The 20,788-nt window shown below is 33.2% G+C and overlaps 2 protein-coding genes across 2 annotated transcripts; both read left to right on the top strand.

Annotated features, from left to right (window-relative positions):
* The first annotated feature begins 1,718 nt into the window (after positions 1–1,718).
* LOC110715128 (glutathione S-transferase T2-like) lies at positions 1,719–2,474 on the top strand. The gene has a single exon (XM_021893702.1). The coding sequence runs from the start codon at positions 1,719–1,721 to the stop codon at positions 2,472–2,474; it is 756 nt and encodes a 251-aa protein (XP_021749394.1).
* Positions 2,475–3,128: 654 nt separating this feature from the next.
* LOC110715129 lies at positions 3,129–4,855 on the top strand. Its single transcript, XM_021893703.1, has one exon. It carries the CDS (start codon positions 3,129–3,131, stop codon positions 4,605–4,607), a length of 1,479 nt encoding a protein of 492 aa, XP_021749395.1. The 3' UTR covers positions 4,608–4,855.
* Positions 4,856–20,788: the final 15,933 nt, after the last annotated feature.

Here is a 20,788-nt window from a genome sequence, read left to right on the forward strand (position 1 = left end):
CTAACACCAACCACCCCAAAATCCCGACCACCTGAGCCACCAACGAAACTCGACCCCTAAACTCGCCCCCTATTTCTTCTTCAATCTGAATTGGCTGCTCCAACTTGGGCTTTGATTCCCTTTTTCAAACACCATCAAAATACATCATCAATCTTCATCATTGAATGAATAACCACCGCTCATCATTCATCACCGAAAATCGAAATTATCAAATAACCACCGTTCGATCTTAATTAATGATATTAATTTTTTTTTTTAAATTTGGCTATTGTTGGGCGGCAATTGTGATTTTGTGATGAGGGTAAGGGGGTGATTGGTGTAGCTGGTGACTACATTGTTGTTGGAGATTGGTCAGGTGGTTGGTGTGGGATGTGCGTGAACTGATTGGTGTAGTGGTGGTGAGTGGTGGCAATGTGGTGAGCTGGTCAGGTGGTCGATGAAGATTCCGGGATGCAGTGTTCGGTGATTGTGGGGATGTTGTTGTGCGTGAGTTCATCGGAGTGGTGTGGTTGTTCATCGGGTGATTAGTGTTGTTGATTGGTGTTGTGGGCACGCGGGGGGGGGGGGGGGGGGGGGGGGGGGGGGGGGGGGGGGAGGGAGTGGTGGCAGGGGAAGGTGGTGGTGGTGGAAAGGGTTTCTGATTTTTTTTTTTCTTTTTCTTTTAATTATTTTTGTTTTTTAATAATTAAAAAGTTAATTGACCTATTATTGGCTGACACGTGACAACTTAGAGTACCCACAGCCATTAACTATTTGGGTGGTTATTAAGAGAGAGAAAATGAAAATATTAATAAAATATTGAGGAGAGAGAAATTATTGGGGTATCAATTGAATAACCAGGTTATTCAAATAACCGGTTATGTATATGGTCATGCAATTTTTTTTTGCTTTTTGGTTGACATGGATGGCTAAGATTTTGACACGTAATACAAATATCAATGGTTGAGATTTGCTCTGAATTTATAACTGTTGTAATTTTTGTAACGGCCATAATTTTTAAAATACAATTCTGAAAAAAAAAAAAATACACCAACAGCTCTATTTTATTTTTCTCTATAAAATGAGCCCAATATTGAAGTATTTTGAAACAACTTTTTTTTAAGTGAAAATTACTCTTCTTATTGGCAAATTGTGTTAAGATGAACATTCCAAAATCTAACAGAAAAAAAAAATCCACAAAATCTCATAACTCATCACAGCCCCAAAATAATCCAAATCCTCAACCTTACTATTCTAATCTTCCAATTGATCTCAACTCAGATTTAGATACAAATTTTCAAAATTTTCCGAATTACGGTTCACAAAATCTCAATTTCTCAAATCCAAGTACTTTCACTCCGTTTCCTTTTCAACCACCACAAAATCCTAATTATTCAAATTCTCCAAATGTTATCCCATCTTTTTAAAATATTCAAATCTCTCAAATTGATTCAACATTTCCCATGTCTCAACATTTTTCTATGTCACAAGGTGATGGTGCATTTCCGAGTTTCGATTGTTCATACACATCGAATGCATCAGATGACGAAAATGAACCAGAAGTTGAAGAAGGCGAAGGTAATGAAAGAGGTAATGAAGGAGGCAATCAAGATGGAAGGAAAATTTTTTGATCAAAAGCTGAAGAAGTGGTTCTTATGAAGGCTTGGCTTGAGGTTAGTCAAAATAAAAAAACTAACACTAACCAAAAGGGGGATATTTTTTGGAGGAATATTGAAGAAATGTATAATAATGTTAGACTATACAAACAAAGGTGTTTCGAAGAAGGTACTGATCGGGTAACACGAGAAGATTTGTTGAAAATGAGGGGTACGGAGCAACTTAGAAACCGTTGGAGAAGGATTAATGCTTCATGTTCTAAATTTTGTGGCTCACATGCTCATGCTGAATCAAAAAAGGGAAGTGGTATGAATGATGAAGATGTTATGAAATTAGCATATAGTATATATGCTAACGACAAAACAAAGTCTTCATTATGCTCTAAAACCTTTCAAGACAAGCATGTTTGGGACATCTTAAAACAACATGAAGCATGGAAACCAAGTGAAGATGTTGTTAAAAAATGCAAGGAAAAGACATCCACTCAAGGAAGTGACTCAAAGAGATCTCGTATCAATGAAGCTGGAAACTACTCCTCTTCATCAAACCCAGAAACACCAACCAGTGGTGATATTGGGTATTCAGGCTTTCCTTCTAGCAACGAATCTAGTAAAAATAAAGGAAAGAGCAAGGTGCCAAACATGCCAAGTGGAGCATGGCAACAATGGTTGGACACTGCCCAGAACATGAACCTTATAAGGCAATCAGAAAATGAAGTTGAACTTACAAGGTTGCAACTAGAAAGGGAGAAAGAAGCAAGGAAGCAAAGAAAAATTAATATGGAGTTATTTAAACACCTCGATTCAAAGCCAAACTTATCTTCGGAAGATCAAGAATTAAGGAGCACTTTGTTGAAGAAGTTGTTCCCCTCAGACTAATGTATTAGTGTATGGTTGATTATTGTCGTAATGTTGGTTGATTTCAAATAATTCCTTTTTTATTGTTCTTTTTTATGTACTTAAGGTCTGATTTGTAGTTTGAATATTTTTAATAAGTTGTTGTTTGAGGATGTGAATGAATTTTATATTATAATGTCATTATTAATAAAAAAATTAAGTTAAATTACATGTCTCTTCTTATAATCGTATTATAAGCTTAATAATATTATTCAATACATTAAAGTTTGTATATAATAACATATAATTATTATTGATCTGACTAAACCTATTGATTCACTTTGATATATCACTGCAAAAGATGTACATTGATTTACATTACACTGTAAAGTATTTGATGTACCCAACACTGAAAAGCAAATATTAAATACTAGACATTGATGTACTTAACACTGAAAAGGTAATAGTGAATTTTGTTCACTGATGTACTTAACACTGAAAAGGAAATAGTAGCATGCATCACTTGCTTTGACGTACATAACAATGTTAAGGTGATAGTGACAATGCAAAGGCATGCATCTCCATTACTTTTAAAAATTATTAACTACTTTATGAATCATTGCATGCATGCAAGACTTCAAATTTACCATATAAGACAAAAAAATTACTACATATCATACACACTTGTTCTATAAGATGGATACATCAGAGTGGGATTCCCTTGAACAACCATCCATTTCCCCCTATTATACTTCTACCTTCCATTCTCATATCAAATTTGGTTTTAAAAACATGTCATCTGACGATAGCTCCAACTCTTCTAATTCCTCTTCCAATTCAGAAAATAGCCAAACCCAACGATATGAAAGACGAAGGCAAGCCAATCGCCAGTTCGATCGAATGATGGATGAAGTTTTTATGTCCAATCCAGTTGAAGTATATCAAATGTTTAATCAAGTGCCAAGGCCACCAAGGGTTCCCGTTCCAAGGGATCGCGAGGATGGACACAGTCGTTTATGGAATGACTACTTTACCGACCATCCTGTGTTCCCTCCACAATTATTCCGTCGGAGATTTCGCATGAACAAACATATATTTCTCCGAATTAAGAAAACTTTAGAAGAACGTCATCCCTTCTTCCAGCAAAGACAAGATGCTACAGGAAGATTTGGTGCCTCTGCATTACAAAAATGCACCGCGGCTATGAGACTAATAGCTTATGGCACCTCCGCTGATTCTGTGGATGACTACATTCGGATTAGTGCATCTCTTGCAAGAGATTCACTTCAGCATTTTGTGGAAGGAATAGTCTCTTACTTTAGTGATGAATACCTTCGAAAGCCCAATGAAGAAGATCTAGTAAGACTACTAAGGATTGGTGAACGTCGTGGATTTCCTGGCATGTTAGGTTCTATTGATTGTATGCATTGGAGGTGGAAAAACTGTCCACTTCGATTAAAAGGTATGTTTTCTGGAAGACCAGGTAAACCCACATTAATCTTGGAAGCTGTGGCATCATATGATCTTTGGATCTGGCATGCCTTTTTTGGGACACCAGGTAGTCGTAATGATATTAATGTTCTTGATAGATCCCCATTGTTTAATGATGTTTTTGAAGGTTGTGCACCCTCTATTAACTATGTTGTGAATGGTCGCACATACAATATGGGATATTATCTCACTGATGGTATATATCCTAAATGGGCGGCATTCATTCCTACAATATCACTACCACAAAATGAAAAAGAAGGTCTATTTGCCAAAGTACAAGAAGCTAAACGAAAGGACGTTGAGCGTGCTTTTGGAGTATTACAAGCTCGTTTTGCAATAATACGGAATCCAGCGCTAGCTCGTGACGCATCAATGTTAGGAAAAATAATGATAGCGTGTATTATTATGCACAATATGATTGTTGAGGATGAAAGAGATACATATAAAACGTATTACGATCCAAATGAATATGATCAAGCTACAAATGCGTCTTCAAGTAATGAAAATAATGAAGAGCCTTTTCAGTTCCAAAATAGCAACAACCGAATTGCAAGTTTGGAAACTTACATGTCTAATAGAGCACGTGTTCGTGATGAAGCTATGCATAAAGCATTGAAGAAAGACTTAGTTGAACATATGTGGCTCAAATTCGGTGTTCAAAGTAGGGACAATAATATGCATTAATAGATGTGTAATCGCAATATTATATCATTGTGTTTGTACTTGTTCGCGGTTCGTTATTATCTTTCAAAGACTTTTGTCATTTGATAGAATATATATGTATGATTTTTATTATTGTGGAATGTAGTAGGGTTACAATTATTGTTTGTGTCTTAATTAACGACTAATTACGTACTAATTAATATCAAAATTGCATTATTTTTAAATTTTTGAGATTTTATCTAATTAATGTATGCTAATAAATAATTATTAATTTTGAATGATTATTAACAAATGCATTATTTAATAATAATAGAATTTAAGTAATAAATTGTGTGGTGGGGTTGGGTAAAAGTAGGAGAGAGAAAATGTATAACCAAAATATTATGGTTAACTATTGGCATACATTGGTTATTAAATGGTTATAAGAGTGGTTATAAGTGAGGTGGAAGATGGATAAAATAATAAAATAATTAATAACCAAGATGGGGTTGGGCAACCATTGTGTATGCTCTTACAAATACCGGTCATCAACAGGTCATAGATCTTTAGATGAAGGTAGAGTGTAAAGGTTGTGTTTTTTTGAGATTAATGAAATGTTGGATTTTTATTGTCAGGCCGTGCAAAGGTTGGATTTTTAGATTCCAATTTTCCTTAAGTTTAATTAATAGTCAATATTTTGACTTTTGACCCATATAATATCCGATGTGGCACTTTAATAAATTTTTCGTGCCTACGCCATCCACCCACGTTGCCCCCTCCTCTCCTTTTCCACCAGCCACACTAGCCAACACTCACCCACTTTAACCCATAAAAACACCCAGCCCACCCTTGAAAAAAACCCTCCCAACAAAAACAACATGAAAACCAAACAAAACAACCCAAAAACTAATTCAAGAATAATTCAAACTCGAAAACAACCATAAAAATAAACCCAAATTGGGGGGCGTTTGAATAATCGTCGGGGAGAATTTCCCAACCACAAGCTAAGGCTCAAGCTCTTCAAAAATAAGGCAATGCTCAATTGCCCACCAAGCGCGATCGAAGCTGCAATCGACCCGAATCCAAAATAATTAACTAAAATTTTTATTTATTTTAAGTATTAAATGTATGTTTACCGACTACTATAGGTAAAATACTCCCTGATCGAGTACTTGCTTGAGTCCCCTTTTTGCAACAAGTTGATGTTTAGTCCCCAATTTTAAACGAGGGAGCCCAGTTGATCTCAGATATTAACAATCTAATTTATCACCTCACATAACTTTATGTGTTGAAATCTGTGCCACTTTATTATTTTACTTTTATCATTTAAAAAATAAAAGAAAATGAATAAATTGTGATAGGAGATTTATTCACATCATTTATCTCAGAGATCAACTTGAATTTACCCATTTTAAACAAAGGTCATAGTTTAGTCCCTTCCTTTATGCTTTACTCTTGTTTATCAATATAAAACTAAGATATTACCAATAGATCGAAAAGGAGTAATATTTTAGTATGTATAATCAGTGGCGGAGCCAGGATTTTTACGATGGTAGGGCACCGTATCATCTAAAACCCTTTAATCAAAGAATGTTCATAATATCAAGACTCAAAATTACTTAACAATCGTATTTGTCAAGCCTTTATTATTCAAAAATACATAAAATATTACCCCTATTCAAGGCTTTAAACAATAACCTCACTCATATTTTTTTTAGATCTTTTATAATAGTTTTGGAATCAGATAGATTTTTTGTATCAAATAGGATTATCCAAAATACTACTTATAAGGATTTATAACTAATAATTCAAGTATACTCGTATATGTAAAAAGAAATGTTAAAATTAAACTTGACTAGTTTTCAAGTTTTGAAAGCATATTATTATATCATCAATTTCATTATCTTAGGTAGAAAAGTATTTCATTATCTTAGGTAGAAAAGTAATAAAAAAAAATGGGCAAGAGATTAGAACCCATGACCTTTGATTGAAAAGGTAAAGCTCTAACCACTAGGCTACTAGTAAGTTGTAACATAATAATGTACTTTATATTCTATTTAAACAAAATTTAGACAAATTTTTTTTTTTGGAAAAAACCTGGCAGGGCACGTGCCCTACCAGACACTGTGTATAATGTATCAATATAACAAGAATCGACATAAATATGCTTTGTTTTCGGTTTTTTTACCACACACCCCTGAGTTTTTTTATTTATTCACCATATACTCATGAAAATTGTCAAATTCACCATATACCCCTGAGTTGTTACAAAAAATTCACTATATACCCCTGATGACAATAAAATGAGTGGAATTTGATTAATTATGCATCTACATCACCTTATATTTCTCCTTTCATCCCTGAAACCACTCCTCTCCTTTGTCCAATCCCTGAAAACCACTCCAAATCTCAATAATCATATCCGTATAATCGATTTTGAGAATGAAAAACAGAAATTTTGCGTGGTTTTAAAGGTGAGAAAAAGAAATGTGGGTGATTTCGAAGGTAGAGGAATGTATTAAGGGTAGTTTTGGGTCATAAGTAACCCTAATAATTGACAAAGTTAACAATCATTAGTTATCAAGGGTATATGATGTATTTTTTTTAAAAACCTAAGGGTATATGATGAATTTTATAAACTTCATGGGTATATGGTGAATAAACAAAAAACTCAGGGGTATATGGTGAAAAACTTTTTTGTTTTTGTTTTTTTTTTTTTTTTTAAACAAAAGACTGTAAAAAGGTGTGAGGATAATAATGTGTGAACTACAGTGTAAATTTTCATTATTACGATTAATTAAAAAGAATGTGCGGCATGTAACCTTTCTTATTTTTTGTTCAATGTCACGTCAATTTGTAACCTTGATAAACTATTTGATCAATAGTACTACAATTAAGGTAAAATGAATAAAGTTAAAAAAAGTAAAGGTATAATGGTAATTACATATTATATATCCAAAAATTAAAGCAAAATTAAAATAGGAATAACATTTTAGATTTCTAAATTAGAAAAACATAAACTATATAATTGGACGAAGGAAGTACAACGATTCAACGACAATAATCTATTTGGAATTTGGAAGCTTAGTTATGAATTGTGTCGGCTTACTTTATTTGGTATGAATAATTATCTTGAATTGATACCTGTTAATTTTAAAATAGACCTAATCTACAATAAATTTCTTGAAGTGGAGTACATACCTTTATTACCCTGCGGCCTACGCATTGATCTAAAATTGTTACTAAATACCTTATATAATATCCTTTTACGTACACGTGAATCTTGATGAGTTATTCACAAGCCAATTGAACGACGATAGTCTATTTGTTATTGGGAAGCTTCTGAATTATGTCGGGTTAGTTTTTTTGGTTACGAATAATAATCTTGAATTGATAGATTACCGAGTTAAGAAAGATGTAATTATATTCCAGCGTCAATAACGTGGCATAGATTATTTAATAATAATGTTACATCAACAATCGTTTACCCTAATCTTGTGCATGTGATAATTCATATGCATCGATATATTAGACAATAATTGTCCAATTATAGTAGACTCATTTCACGTGAAATTGCAAAATTCCGTTCTTTTCAACAGTATGAACTAAAACAGATTTATTAATTTAATAACGGATGTTTATTATACATCCGATTTATTTAAAAGTTTGTCCTAGAAAAATACCACAGATATGATAGATAAATAACATGTTATTTTTAATTAATCATCATATTTTCTACCCTATAATTCTTCCATGATTTTATAATTGCAAAGTGGAGAATTTTACGTTTAGCAATTTACAATTCTTATCTACATACTTCCTTCGTTTTTTAATTATTGCACCACTTGTTTTTAAGTAAGTTTTACAAATATTGCACCATATCTATTTAAGGAAACAAAATATCTATGTTCTTACTACAAATACCCAATATACTCTTACTTTTAATACTTGATTACTATGTTACTTGGACTCGGATGAAGTGTCAAATTAGACGCGGGTGTCCCAGCATCGGACTCGTCCATTTTCTTGAAAAAAGTTGTGTTTTAGTTAAAAATGAAGTGTCCAAGTGTCGGTGTCGGTGTCCGACACGAGTCGCGTTGACACGGAGACGTGAGGTAAATGAAAGAGTTCGAGTAACATAGCTTGATTATGTGGCTTATGTTTACATTATTGGTTAATTTTGTACTTTTACCCTACTCTCTCCCTTTTTTCCACAAAAAAAAAAAAAAAAAAAAAAAAAATAAAAAAAATTGAGGACAGCCTATATGGTGCGTAATAAAAGAATGGAGCAATCATAATTAATGTCTTCATTATATTTTAGTAAAAATTATAATTCCTCTACTGTTTTTTTTAAAAAAAATTTATTTGCAACACATTACATCTTACCGTTGCAAATGCATTAATTATGGCACTAATATCTTCATTTTTTTACAAGACTAATATCTTCATTTAACAATATGTAAAAATTAAATATTATAAAAATATAAAGCGAGAGTAATTTAACAAAATCTCAAATGACAATATTTTTACTTAGATATTAATCATCAAAATTAGTTAATGTAGATTATATAAATACAACTTTTTCTGTGTAGCTAGCCACACCATGTGGTAGAGGTTACATATTCATTCTGGGTTTACTTGTATAGGTTACTAATTCAAGGGTTACTTGTAGGAGTTACGCAGTCAAGGGATACTTGTACGAGTTATTTACTTAGTTGGTTAATTTTTTTTTTTTTTTTTATTTTATGTGAGAGTAACCTCTAACCGACCGAATAACCCTAAATAAGTAATCCCTATAATTTATCGTTGACTAAACGAGTAAACCCTGAATAAGTAACCCCTACAATTTAACCCTGATCAAACGAGTAACCCCCTACAACCCTCGCCACATTGTGATATAAATAATGTACGAGTAGTTAAAAGTAGTTTTTTTTACAAGAAGAAAAAAGATTTCATTAATAATTTATAGTCAAATGACACTTACAAATAATTTTGAAGAAATCTAAAATTTTAGTACAAGAACATATTACCTTGGAACTCGCAGATTTGATGAACAATCGCCTTAATAAAAATTAAATTACATGAAGCAATCAAATTTGATCAATAATCGCCATAATAAAAACTAAATTACGTGAAGTAATATAATTTGTGAGTTAGCACTAATTTTGCTTGAAATCCACTTATACATAGTTGTTTGAGTGAAAATACTCTTGTGGTCTACTAGATACGTATGGGGATAATCAAATAAATTAAATTTGGGAAATTCTCTTTGGTAGACCTCTAATAATAAACATTCTCGGTGGTCAAATGCAAAAAAAGTTATTATCCTTGGTGAACCATGTTTTAAAAAGTTTTATCAATGGTAACATTAAGCAAGGTAATTAGGCATTTTAAGCGTAACTATGGTTAACTAATGATGTAATGACTAATTTGACCCTATGGTTAACCCCTTCTTAGATTTTTTTAAAGGAAAAAAAAAAACCAAACCCCTCACCTAGCCACCAGCACCACTGTCGGCGGCTAACCCCCAGTCGGCTTGCCTTCCTACCTCCGGTCGGCGACGCCTGTCCTCTACTACCTCCGGCTGGCGGCGCCCCACCTCGGCCCCGTTCCTCTTCCCTTTCCCATTTCCCCCATCGATCACCACCCTCCCCACCTCCTCTCTTTCCCAGTTCCCCCACCACCGTTCGTCGGGACCTTATCGCACCAAAACCACCACGAAAACCAACACCCCTCCCTGACAAAACCACCACAAACCCTTGAAATCTACCCAAAACCACTAGAAAATCAAAACCCATTTCCTAGGTTTGGTTTCGAAACCCTAAACAGGTTTGGGTATTTTCTGGTGTTTTGGGGTTTTTTTTAGGGTTTTTGGCCAGCGAACAAGGGAAGGGGGGTCGTCGGGGAAGGGCGCCGATTTTGTGGTGGTTAGAGTGATCGGCGGTGGGCATTGGGTGGGGAAAATAGGATAGGTCGAAAAGGGGGGGGAGAGAGGAGGTGGGGACGGGGGAGGCGGGGGAGGCGGGCGTCACCAGGGGAGGCCGACGCACCAGTGAAGGTAGAGCTGGGCGCTGGTGCCGGCGTTGGTTTTGGTGTAGGAGGGGGAGGGGGAGAGGGAATGGTGGCGAATGGTGGGGAATGGTGGGGAAGGTGGTGGTTTTTATTTTTTATTTTTTTTAATTAATTTTAAAATGGGGGTATTTTAGGCATCACAACTTTTTTTTTTTTACTTAGAATGGTTAACCATGGTTAAGAAATGCCTAATTACCTTGCTTAATGTTACCATTGATAAAACTTTATAAAACATGGTTCACCAAGGATAATAACTTTTTTTGCATTTGACCACTGAGAATGTTTATTATTAGAGGTTTACCAAAGAGAATTTCCCATTAAATTTTAGGATTTTTGATCAAACCTACCTAATAGAATCTAAAATTCATGAGAAACTAATCAATATTAAAAATATTGTAAGAAATTACCTAATAAAATGTAAGATGTTGTATGCAAAAATAATTAAAAGAAAAAGAAAAAAAAATCAGAATACCAGCTTCACCCTCTCCCTTCCCTGACCACCCCAACCCACCGCCCACCGCACAGCCACCAACACTCACGCCCAGCCACCAACTCCACCGCCCAGCCACTAACACTCACGCCCAGCCACCAACCTCACCGCCCAGCCACCAACACTCACGCCCAGCCACCAACCTCACCTCCGTCCAAACCCAAACCCCGCAACTCCAAAACGCCCAGCCCCGGAACTCCAAACGCACAGCCTCGCAACTCCAAAACGCCTAGCCCCGCATCTCCAAACGAACAGCCCCGCAACTCCAAACGCACAGCCACCAGTTTCCATCACTCTCACTGCATTCTCCGACACGACAACGGGGCATTTCGCCGGCTCTCATCTTCCTCAATTGCTCTCCTCATCGCACTATCCAAGTCCACCGCCATCCCCTGTTCATCCTCGATCTTCTTCAAATTCAGCATCAATTTCTCTCTCCACCTCATCTTCAATCAGATTCAGCGCTCTCACCCCATTCTCAGTTGTAGAGTAATCATGGCCGTTGTTTATGCTGATGTGTTGATCAACCGCGTCATTCGGATCATGATATCCGTTGATATTCGGGCCATTTACATCGCCGTCTTCGTTGCCGTCGAGGGTTGGTGGAAATCGGCAAAAGTGTTGAGTGTGTGACAGAGGTGGGGTTGATGGTTGAGGTGAGAGGAGTGAGAAAGAATAGGAGTGAGAAGAGAAAATGCAAAAATAATAAATAAATAAATAACTTTTTTAACCTGTTTATCATGTCACAAGTAAAATGGACCTGTTGGAGAAGGAGGGGTATAAAGGTTGGATTTTTGAGGAATAATCAAAAGGTTGGATCTTTGTAAAGAAAAAGTTGAAAGGTTGGATTTTTCTTTTCCATTTTTCCAAAAAAATATTGTAATGATTTGAAAGGTTAAAGATGTTGTAAAATTAATCAATAGAAGATCTAGGGTTAATGCAACCTTTCAAACAAAAATGAAAAAAATGATTAGTATGGAGTACAAAAAATAGAAATAAATACAAATATAAATGTACAGTGAAAAAATTAAAACAATTATATATTGAAGAGAATTCGTTTGATGAGTTTGTTAAATCTGAAAATGAATAAACAAAATAACTACAAAAATACAATGTAATTTCTATATTACTGACCAAGTAACTCAATGACACTGACCGAGTAACCTCTATAACCCCAATGAAGTAGGGCCTGTTATGTTCAGCTTAATTTCATTTTAGTTTAGTTCAGCTCTAATTAGTTAAGTGCAATTTCTAATATCCTTCTCTTATAAACAATTCGATTTAGTTTAGTTCAGTTCGGTTCACCTTCAATCAGTTCATTTCGGTTCAGTTGTTTTCATAAATCACAATAGGCCTGTAATATCTATGTGATATAAAATTATAAAGATTTGGAAAGATTGTGAGAATTTAATAAAAAAACATGAAAATACAAAGGTGGAAACACCTGGGTTGGTTATTAAAATTTTTAAAACGAAAATACAAAAATTCATTATTTCATTGTGATGAGTCTTCTAAATTAACCCTCAAATTAACTAAATTTTAATAAATTAATGAAAATTTGCGTTATTCAAAACTTATTAAAATTTTTATAATTTTAAAATATTAGTATGCTACATATATTTGTATTCAAATTTCTTAATTAACTCTAGTACTACCTCCATTACACATTATTTGCAATGATTAGATATTTTTCTTCTCTACTTTATGTCAAATCGTTGCAAATAATATGTAACGAAGGTAAATGTAAAATCGTTGCAAATAATATGTAACGGAATTAGTAATAGTTTTGTAGGATTTTGACTTGGTTACCGTCTCACCTCTAGTCACATACTCACATTATTAGGATTACTCTAGTGTATAGTAGACATGTTTAACGAGCCAAAGCCCCACTTAAGGCCTGCCCCGCCTCATTAACAAACGGGTCAAACCCAGCCATCATGTAAAAGGGCAAGAGGCTACTGGTGTGGATCGGAGAGGATCCTTGCACAAATTACAGCCAACAGTTCAATACTTTTCAGAAAAACTTGGTATAACTTAAGTAACGAAATAATGTAACAACCTTACAACTCATGCATCATTTCATGGCCCTTTCGCATGGGTGACAGATACAATCATATGATCCCCAGACGTCAAAAAAAACCAATGCTGTTGATCAATTTTATTATTTCTTTAGCAGCAAATAACACTCGAAAGCCGCCGATGCTTTTCTCTTTGTCTTTTTTGCTGGCTTGAATCTTTATTTTGTCCTTTATAATTATATACATAGAATTTTAGATTTCTATTTTCTGCATAATTAAATGTCTCAATAGATACCTTTTCGGGTCACATAATTTTTGAAAAAAAATAGATTATGCACGGTTGAATTATGTCCTTTCATATAAACTATATCACCAACAAATATATATGGATTACAACGACTTATCCCACCCATCAAGTGATGAGATCTATAGCCCACTTGCACAGTTGTACTCGTACTCCCTTAACTACTAGCCCACAACTTGGTATGGTGCATTTAGCTATGTACAAGATGTCATTGGCTATCGATATGGGCCAGGCAAATGGGTTAGATCATTCTATTAGGACCATGTCCACTACCAGTATAACTTATTCACCATGACTATGTGAAGAGCTGCTTTCGACCACATAAGCACTTGCCATGCATTCACTTGACAAGACCCTCCCTAAAACGCGACACTTGCTTTTGTATTGTATAAATACCCCTCAGACTTCTAAGATATGATTTTTTTTCATAACCTAAACACTCTCAAATTATTTTTTTAACCCTTTCGAACCAATATTGTATTTATCATTAGAGCGGTTTTTCTTGGGCAAAACCTCGAGAGCAGCTTTCCCAAGCATTATAGGAATAGTATAGTTTGTGAATAATGTTAATAGTACTTTATTCATATTACAATAGTTGAATCATTCGACAAGTACATTTGATTCTTAAACTGATATACAATAATTAAGAAAAACTAATGAATAAATCAAAGTATGGTTCGACCGAGGAGAGACACAACTGATGCAACTAATTTAAAACTTTAATTTTTAAAAAATGATGCAACTAAAAAGAAAAGGAGAAAGTATTTACTTTTATGAAATTGGCAATTTGACATACATAAAGATAAGGGACCCTTGTTTCCAAAAAAAAAAAAAAAAAAAAAAAAAAAAAAAAAAAAAAAAAAAAACCTTTTCGGAACCTCCACCAACTTGTCAAGGGCCCGTATAAGGTCTCCCCATCAAGAGCCCAACCTATTATAATTTTCTTTGAGTTCGATCCACCATAAATCTATTGTGCACCCTGGTCCATCTAGGATAGCTGGACTACAGGCGATTGTTCAGATTTTATTACCAAATGTTCAAAAGTATGGACGTAGTGCAATGTTCAGATTTTTGTACAAAATGTTCAAAATTTGTAATTGTTCAGATTTTTTTACGAAATGTTTAAAAGTATAGGCATACATTGAGATTGTTCAGATATTTTTACTAAATGTTCAAAATTTGCGAGGTTCAAATTTTTTAATTAATGTTCAAATTTTGCAATTGTCCAGATTTTTTTACTAAATGTTCAAAAGTATAGGTGTGGTCAATGCGATTGTTCAGATATTTTTACTAAATGTTCAAAATTTGCGATGTTCGGATTTTTTTCCTAAATGTTCAAAATTTGCAATTGTTCATATCTTTTTACCAAATGTACAAAAGTATAGGCAAGGTGCATTGCAATTTTTTAGATACTAAATGTTCAAAAATTTTGATGTTAGTTAGGATTTTTTTTACTAAATGTTCAAAATTTTCAATCGTTCAGATTTTTTTACTAAATGTTCAAAAGTATAGGTGTGGTACAATGCGATTGTTCAGATACTTTTACTAAATGTTCAAAAAAATTTATGTTCAGTTCAGATTTTTTTTACTAAATGTTTAAAATTTGCAATCGTTCATATTATTTTTACTAAATGTTCAAAAGTATAGACGTGATACATTGCGATTGTTCAGATATTTTTACTAAAAATTCAAAATTTTCGATGTTCTGTTCGGATTTTTGTACTAAATGTTCAAAATTTGCAATCGTTTAGATTTTTTACCAAATGTTCAAAATTATAGACGTGGTACATATAACTAACTTTGAAACAATCAATTAATAAGAATTCATACAAATTAATAAGAACGATAAAATTAATCGATCAAATTAATGAGAACAATCAAATATATCAATTAATCGATCATAATGACTTGAAATGGCTTGAAACCGATCAGGATCGATTAAAATCGATAGGATTAGCTTTAAGAAATTCAAATAAAATTAAAACAAGGATTCTTTTTTTTGAAGAACAAATTAAAACAAGGATTAAATCCACACATTCATCTCAAAAACAAAAACTAAATCAATATTGATCACAATGAATTCAGAATGACTAACCTTGATTGATCTCTTCGGGAATTTCAACGATATTCATCACGTTAAATGCAACAAATCAATGGAAAAAATAAAAAAAAAAATCAAAAAACAAAGGAGAGAGAAGAGTATGAGAAAAAAAAAATTATGATTGAAAAAGAAATAAAAGAATCAGATTAAAAAGGGAAAGAAGAGATCTTATAAAAAAAAAAAAAAAAAAAAAAAAAAAAAAGAAGAAGAAGAAGAAGAAGAAGAAGAAGCTAAGATGGCAAGGTTGAAAAACAAAGTGAAGTTGTGTTTAATTAAGAGATTCGTGCGTTTAGTGACAGGTCCATATAGAATAGGTGGACCAGGGTCCATGTAAAAATTTGTATTCGATCCAATTGCCAACTACTAGCGTGGAGCAGGGCCTTAAATGATGGCCCAACCAACACCTCTAGAACATACTACGAGTACTACGTAAAAATGTACAATACACTACGTACATTACATATTCAAAAGCAATTAATAATGCTTAAATGTTTCTTTCAAAACAAAACAAAACAAAAAAAAAAAAAAAAGCTTAAACGTTGCCTTGAATTGTTTGGAATTCAATTCATAATGAAAAATGCACATAATTGTTAGTGGATCATCTCAACCAAAAGCTTAAAATGATGGCTGGTACCCAAAAATATGTTTTATACACTATCAATAACAATATTTATTATTTATTAACTTCCTCGAAAGTTTTTTTTTTATACTACATGTGTAAAATAGGAGAATATGATATGTACTATGATGGATTGATGAGTTTACTGTATTGCGGGAAGACATTCTTAATTTCCTCTGTATTTTACTTTAAAAAATGATGGATTGATGAGTTATTTAGAATAGAGACCTTGTCACGCTAGCTTTAAGTAACAGCCAATAGCCCAACCTACAATATGCTAAATATCATCTAATTCTTCCATAATTCATACTCATCTAGTCATCTAGCCAACTCAATGTCTCAAGTAACCCCCCACATTTGTACATTAACAAAATCTTTGAAATTTATAAATAAATCAACGTTTTTGTTGCTTCTCCTTATTAAACACAAATAATTTACTTTTTTAGTCTCTTTTTATTAGCTTCTGTACGGGATAGACCGATAGCATCCTTGATTAGCCGGTAAAAGAGTGTTGTTCAGTTAAGCCCTCGTTAATTAGCATCGAAACCGTGGCCCTTATCGACATTCCTCTATGCCACGTGGAGAGCTACTTCTCATCGCGTAGCATGTCCCTCCGACACGTGGAGAGCTGCTTTGGGCCACGCAGGCACCTGATGCCTATAAGGTCGGTGTGCCACCTATCTGTATAGGTGGCACCTGCTTGGTTGTCTTTCTATAAATACCCAAGCAAATCCCCATTCAAAAGGTAGAATCTCTCTCTCTTTCTCTAAAACACTTTCTCTCTCTTATTTCTCTTTCTTCTCATAAAAGTACTGACTTTAGCATCGGAGTGGTTATTCCCGGATAACCCCCGGGCTAGCTAATCTGTACTGGCTGTGTAGGTACGCAATTGGACGGTAAACCATTAATAACAAATCCTAACATGTCAATAAGCAATAAAAATCAAAGCTTTAGCCCTAACATGATGCTAGCATGATATAAGAAATATGAAGCAACCTAAGCATGATACCAGAAACATACATGATATTAAAAATATTAGTTAATACTCTAAACATGATACCACGAACCATAAAGACATCCTAACATGATACTAGGAATTCCTAAAGATATATAGCAATAAAACAACTTACTTTGTTGTCTCGTATCTCTTTCTATCAAAACAATACACACGTTAGTAACTTCAGTAAAAGTAGTATTCAACACTAAATCTAATCAAAGAATTGAAATAAGATTTGGGACCAAACCCTCATAAATTAGCAACCATTCACGTTGAGTTCTAAAGCAACTTTGAGATTGGCTATGTGTGTCTAAGTCTCGTGATGGACGAATTTTGTTTGAAAAGGGAAGGATTACAAGAGGGAGAAAGAATAAGCTTCAAGCTTTGAGAGAGAAAGATCTAATAGAAATTAAAGATGATTGTTGATGATTGAAAACGGGAAAACAAGACCCTATTTATAAAGCAAAAACAACCGAAAACCATTAGAAAAGAGTAAGAATTTGAATCGGAATAAAATTTCTTTCAAATTAACAAGATAAAAAGCATCGTGACGTGATAGGACCATTGCGGCGCGAAGGAACCATCGCGGTGCGATGGAGCTATCATATCACAGCGCGATAAAAAACAGTTTTTTGCGGATTTTGTTTTTATCATAACTTTTGATCCAGAAGTCAAAATAAGGCATATAATATGTAGTTGGAAAGCACTTGAAGTCTATTTTCCAAAACAATTGGAATAAGATAAAAATATTTGTAAAATAAAAAATATAGCCGAAATAGTATGACAGTGTCAGTTTTTGGATAGAGTTTCGTATTCCTTTCATATCTTTTTCGTTATAGATCGGAAATAATATTATAATATATTATTTGAAATATAATTTCAAGATCTATTCAACAATATAAGATATGGATTAAAATTATGAGGCATGAAAATAATATCTAATCATCTTTGAACGTCTTTCATTTCGAATAGAATTAGGACTTTCAATAAGAGAAGTTTTATTCAATTTCAAACTCTTTAATCTTATATTTTCAAAAAAGATAATTAAGATATTTTAGAAACTCAAAGAAGCTTCTAATTAATCTTATTTGATTTATGAATGGGATTAAAACCTTTGGACCCTCCACATGATCATTGGGTCGTAGGTAAAATCCGGTTTGGGCTTAGTTTAGTATTTTGGCCATAATTTCCTCATTATTCATCGGAATTGGGCTTATAATATATCGTTGGAAAGTTCTTTTCAAACCCCATCCAACTACACAATTATTAGACCCATATTATATATGGACCAAACTAAACTAAACTAGATGTTTTCATAAATGGGGTACGAAAAGAATGATTTTCAAAAACAAAATGAAGTATTTTTATTAAAAACAGAGAGATTCACGAGACTCTTTCACATTTTACCTCGTTCAATAATCAATGATGTAAAAGGTATTCATCAATGGGTTTGGTTTTTGGGGAGACACAATCAGGTGTCTACATTCCCTTTCAGTTTTTATATTCTTATTTTATTGATTAAAAATGAATAAATTATGCACTATACAAGCTAAAGAAAGTTTCTTCAAAAAAAAATCTAAGGAAAGTCGTTTCCTGTTACCCGTAGTCTATAGAGGGATTCAAAACTAAAATTTTGTTGTCATATTAATCGGCTCAATAGTTATACAATATAATATCTATTTTACCCATTATATAATCACCAAATCTATAGACATAACACCCTTATATCTTATCTATCTACATGCATATATTTTTTCTAAGCATTGTGCTAAAAAAAATTACATAACAGTTGCATAATCTAAAAATGAGGGTATGTTCTGACTTACTAAACTGAGTTGAACTGCACTGAATTTAACTTAACTTATTGGAGCTGAAATGAACTGAACTGAACATTTTATGAGAAAAGGAAATTAAGAATTGAACTGAACTTATTAGAGTTGAACTGAACCGAATTGAAAATAAGCTGAAGAGAACAGGCCTTGAGTGATTATACAACAAAAATATATATGTATAGATCGATATTGATAAATAATATATGAATTAGTAATAATGGACTTATTTACATTAACAAATTAATTATTAAAGTATTCATTGACAACAATGGCTAGTACAAAAATTAAGGAATGTGATATGAATATAGTACTTTGTCGTTTGTATTTCTTATATTTTACTTTTGTTTTTATATTGCTATTTAATTAATTGAAAAACGAATAACTCGTTAAAATAAAAAAAAAAACAAATAAATTATTATGTTTTATTCAAGAAAAGTTATTTTCTATCTCGTGTAGAGGGAATTAAAATTAAAATTTTCTTCTCATATTAACCGGTTTAGGGTGTGTTTTATTTACCTGATTTTCACTGATTTAAACTTATCTGAACTTAATTATTAGAAGTTAACATCTTATTAAAACTTATCTTAGTTGTAATTTGTACTTGGGTAACCTTTATTAGAACTTATAAAACTAAATTGAATTTATCAGAACTTAATAGAACTTATTACACCTGAAATAAGTGAAAATAAGGTGAACAAAATAGACCATGATAGATGTACAACCTAATATCTATTTTACCCTTCCTAAGCATTGTGCTAAAACTTTTACATAATAGTCGTACAACAACCAACTGATTGAATATACAACACAAATATATAGATATAGATCAATATTGAAAAATAATATTTGAATAAAAGATATTTATTACTTCAAAGATTTATATGAATGAAAGGCATAATTCATCATCAACTAATCAATCATGTTCGTAATGTATTTTTTTATGACCTGTATTCTTATAAATATGAATGAATAAAAAATTATAGCATATAGGTATGTATAAATCATATAAAATTAAAATATGATGAAAATTCAATGATTATAAAAATGAGAATAATCTTCATATATTAGATAATATTCAATTATTAATCATAGAATTGTATGGAATATTTAATAGTTATCAAGTATGCATAAATATTTGGAATTCAATTTCAATTTTTTTTTCTTTGGGAAATTCTCTTTGGTAAATCTCTAATTTTTACTTTTCTCAGTGGTAAATTGAAAAAATTCTTATTATCTTTGGTAAACCTAAATTATTGGTTACCATTGATAAGTGTTATTTTAATAAAAATTCTTAACTATACTTAGTTTTTATTTTTTTAATAATTAAATTATTATAAAAATATTTTATTTAAAATAATAAAATCAAACCGGCCCTTCCCCCACCCAACCTAGCCACCGGCGGCCAAGCCTCGGCCAAAGACGCCCGACCTCCCCCACAATCGGCCGGCGACGCCCGGCCTCCCCCACCCTCATTCGGTGACGCCCAACATCCTCCGTCCCACCTTCACTCTTTCCCCGCATCTTGAAACGTCCCATTTCACCACCTAACGGCCACCGCCGACCGCAACACTAACCAACCCGAAATCTAACCTCCTTCTCCAACGACTCTCCTCCCCTTTTCGCCCGGCCCAGGAACCTTTAATCCCACCCAAAACCACCTGAAAACCAAACCCATTTTCTAGGTTTAATTTGGATTCAATACCCTAAATGGGTTTGAGATTTTTGTGTTTTTGGGTGGGGTTTAGGATTTCTGGTCCGACGAATAAGGGAGAGAGGTCGTCGGGGAAGAG

This window comes from Chenopodium quinoa, unplaced genomic scaffold (genome assembly GCF_001683475.1).
Source record: "Chenopodium quinoa cultivar QQ74 unplaced genomic scaffold, ASM168347v1, whole genome shotgun sequence".
Classification (NCBI taxonomy): domain Eukaryota; kingdom Viridiplantae; phylum Streptophyta; class Magnoliopsida; order Caryophyllales; family Amaranthaceae; genus Chenopodium; species Chenopodium quinoa.

Excerpts from the sequence above, each read along its gene's own strand:
- LOC110715129 (XM_021893703.1), top strand. The coding sequence starts at position 3,129 with ATGGATACATCAGAGTGGGATTCCCTTGAACAACCATCCATTTCCCCC.
- LOC110715128 (XM_021893702.1), top strand. The coding sequence starts at position 1,719 with ATGTATAATAATGTTAGACTATACAAACAAAGGTGTTTCGAAGAAGGT.